This window comes from Protobothrops mucrosquamatus, unplaced genomic scaffold, assembly GCF_001527695.2.
Source record: "Protobothrops mucrosquamatus isolate PMUCROS unplaced genomic scaffold, P.Mucros_1.0 scaffold4559, whole genome shotgun sequence".
Lineage (NCBI taxonomy): Eukaryota > Metazoa > Chordata > Lepidosauria > Squamata > Viperidae > Protobothrops > Protobothrops mucrosquamatus.
Window position 1 is genome coordinate 38,483 of NW_015390462.1, and position 3,309 is coordinate 41,791.

General features: G+C 48.6%; 1 protein-coding gene across 1 annotated transcript in view; it reads left to right on the forward strand.

Moving 5' to 3' along the window:
- Window positions 1-731, forward strand: part of LOC107299115 (Golgi SNAP receptor complex member 1) — a gene marked incomplete at its 5' end in the record, with an annotated part of 36,437 nt that extends 35,706 nt beyond the window's left edge. The window contains one exon of the mRNA XM_015828482.1: window positions 464-731. Coding sequence (XP_015683968.1) covers window positions 464-588 — 125 coding nt within the window. The remainder of the gene's footprint in view (window positions 1-463) is intronic.
- Window positions 732-3,309: the final 2,578 nt, after the last annotated feature.

Below are 3,309 nucleotides of genomic sequence, written 5' to 3' on the forward strand. Positions count from 1 at the left end.
CTTTCTCTCCTTCCTTCCTTCCTTCTCTTTTTCACTTTCTCCCCTTCCTTCCTTCCTTCCTTTCTTTCTCTTTTTCACTTTCTCTCTTTCCTTGTCTTTTTTCTCTTTCTTATCTTCCTTTTCTTCCCTTTCTTTTCTTTTTCTTTCTTTTCTTTTTTCTTTTCTTTCTCCTTGCTTTCCTTCTCTTTCTTTCCCTACCAAAACCTAGGGACATTTAAAAAAAAAAAATCACAGTCACTACAAAAATGTGACCGTGACGGTGCCCCGCCCAACAGGCCCAACCTCCCACCCCACCCCCCAAAAAATCCCTAGAATGCCAACAGAGAAAAACAAAGACCCGGGGCCGCTCTGCCACCTGTCTTCTCAAAAGGGGGGGGGCAAACCCACCAGTGGATGGGGTGGGTGGGTAGATGGGTGGCCAGCCCCCTTCCTTGCCGCCCTTAACTCGGCTGCCCCACCCCAGACCGTTTCCCAGCGGTGAACAGCCTCATCCAGCGGATCAACCTACGCAAGCGACGGGACACCCTCATCCTGGGGGGCGTGATCGGCGTCTGCACCATTCTGCTGCTGCTGTATGCTTTCCATTGATGGAGGACGCCGTGCACGGAGAGACTTCTGGGACCATGATCTGCCCCTGCGAAGGGGCGGGCAGACTGCGGCGGGACCCCCCCTCCCTTCAATCTGGGGACGTGGAGACCCAAGTGACCGTGGCAGGTGGACTCTCTCTTTCCTTCCTCCACAGCTGGCCACGGGTCCCGAAGGTGACACCCGGTTCGTCCCTCGTCCTGCTCTCTTACACTGAGGACACGGCTCCCTTCTGCCCATTAAATGTCTTTTCTGCCTTTTCTACCATTTCGCCTCTCGTCGTAAGGCGAGGCAGACCCGGCCCACCTCCACCCCCTCGCCCCAATTCAGCTGTCGCGTCTACCTTCCAAAGGAGAACCGTTATTTCTCCTTTTTTCCGACCTGTCTCCCCGAGAAAACCCCTCTCGTCAATTTAACACAACTTCGCCCTGACTTGGCGACTTCAAAACTTTGGCCCGGCCCGGTTGGAGAGCCGAGATCCACGGAGAGAAATTCTTCACCAGACATTTTTTATTTTTATTTGAGGAAGGTGATCCTCAAAGGATGGGTCGGTAAGTATCCCGCCGTTTTTGGAGAAGACCACTTCCTTCTGATCTCTTTCCCACAGCATTCGAGAACGGCCGAAACACAACCGGTTCACCGAGGCCGGGAAAAATGTCCCAAAACCAGAGAACCGGGGTCTTTCCTTTCAACATGGAGAACATTCGTGAGACGGACCCTCGGTGGAGACTTTTCGCCAAACTGGAAACGCGGTTGATGTTTTACAGATCCCACTGGAAAACAAGGGAGCGCGCTCCTCGTCTCGAGAGCGCCCCCCAAACAGCGAAGGGGATTAAAAGAGAGCAAGTGGCGTTTGGGCATCCGAATCGGCGGACCGTTTTAGCAGGGGGTAATCTTGGCCAAAAGAGTTTCCCGCAAGGTCCTCGCCTTCTTTGTCCGACTTCGGTTTGGTTCCCGTCCTAACAAAGACACCGGATGTCCCCCACCCACCACCCTTGCTTCGAAACAAATAAAATTTGAAAAAAGAGATGTCTATTACATACCCTTGGAGAGAAAGCAAGAGATTTGGGCTTTTTTTTTATCGGCAACCCAAGCCAGCCCAAGACAACAATGTGCATTTATTAGTTTAGCCAGCGGGGATCATGGGGTAGGGAGTCCCAATGGATTCAAAAGTGGGAAGAGTGACTTAGAGAGCTTTGGTTCCTGGGAACCCTGGTTCTCACCTCCATTCCTACATGGTGACCTTAAACCAGGGTGGGCAACTAGGGTGCTTTATAATCTTTGGACTTCAACTCCCAGAATTCCTGAGCCAGCCATTATTGGCTGGCTCAGGAATTCTGGGAGTTGAAGTCCACAGGTCCTCAAGTCGTCCATTCCTGCATTAAATACTAGCTTACGATGGTTTTGTTCGAATAGATTCCAGAAACTAGCCACTATAGCAGAACTTCTTAAATTAATAAACTATTCGTTCTCTTCCGGGTTCGCAAAACTGTCTAATCCTGTTAACGCTACGAATAAAAGAAAAAATGACAAGATAGTTTTTTGGTTTTTTTTGGCTGCAAGAGGTTGCTTGAGGTTAGAGAATACTTCCTTTTGCAAATAAAGCATTTATTGTCCCTTCCAGAATAAGGAGCAAAGCAAAAGTTTCAGAGGTGAATTTGAATTTGTTTTAAGAACTCTTTTGAGTTAAAAAAACGCTGCTGGAAGTTTTTTTTTTATTTTATTCTGGTTTGTTTTTTTTAAAATTTGTCTTTTCTTTCCGCGTTTCTGCTGAGATAGGAAGAGGGTTATCTGATTAATAAATTACTAAGAAAATGGTTGCATTATCTCGCTAACAAAAATGAAAGGGGGGGGGAAAAGCACTCTCTCTGAATAAAACGTATTTCTTTAATCTTAGGATTCTTGTTTTTTCATTGGTTTCGCCTTCTGGGTTTCGATGGAAAGGTGTCAAAATGATTTGAGACGCGCAATCAGCTGAGTTTGCCCAGCACATGAAACTAAACTACGATTGATTTGACGGGGGTCTATAGCATGGGTCCCCAACCCCTGGTCTGTGGACCGCTACCGGGCCGTGGCATGCCAGCAACCGGTCCACACAAACAAGCAAAGTCCCATCTGTGGGATGCAGGCAGCACACAAAACCACGCACCCTCCAGTCCGTGGAAAAACCTTTATCCACAGAACCGGTGATCCCTGGTGCCCAAAAGGTTGGGGACCTCTACCCTAAGGAATACTATATCAGTATTTACTATATGCTATATAATATAGCAGTCTCTTTAGGGGTTACAATACTATAATCCCTAAAGAATACTATAGCAGTATTTCAGCATTGGAGGGGCTGCCCCAAAGAAGAGGGGGGGTCCACCTCTTCTCCAGAGCACCAGAAGGCAGAACAAGAAGCAACGGATGGAAACCGATCAAGGAGAGAATTAAGGAGAAATTTCCTGACCGTGGAAACAATGAACCAGTGGAACAGCTTGCCACCAGACGTTGTAGGTGTCCCATCAGTGGAGGTTTTCGAGAAGAGACTGGACAACCATCTTGTCGGAAATGGTGTAGGGTCTCCTGCTTGAGCAGGGGGTTGGACTAGAAGACCTCCGAGGTCCCTTCCATTATGCTATTGTTATCTATGCTTGAAGACCCCCACTGGATCCCCTTCCAGGTATTTTGAGGCAGAACCCCTAAGGCAGGGGTCCCCAACCCCCGGTCCGTGGACCAGACCGG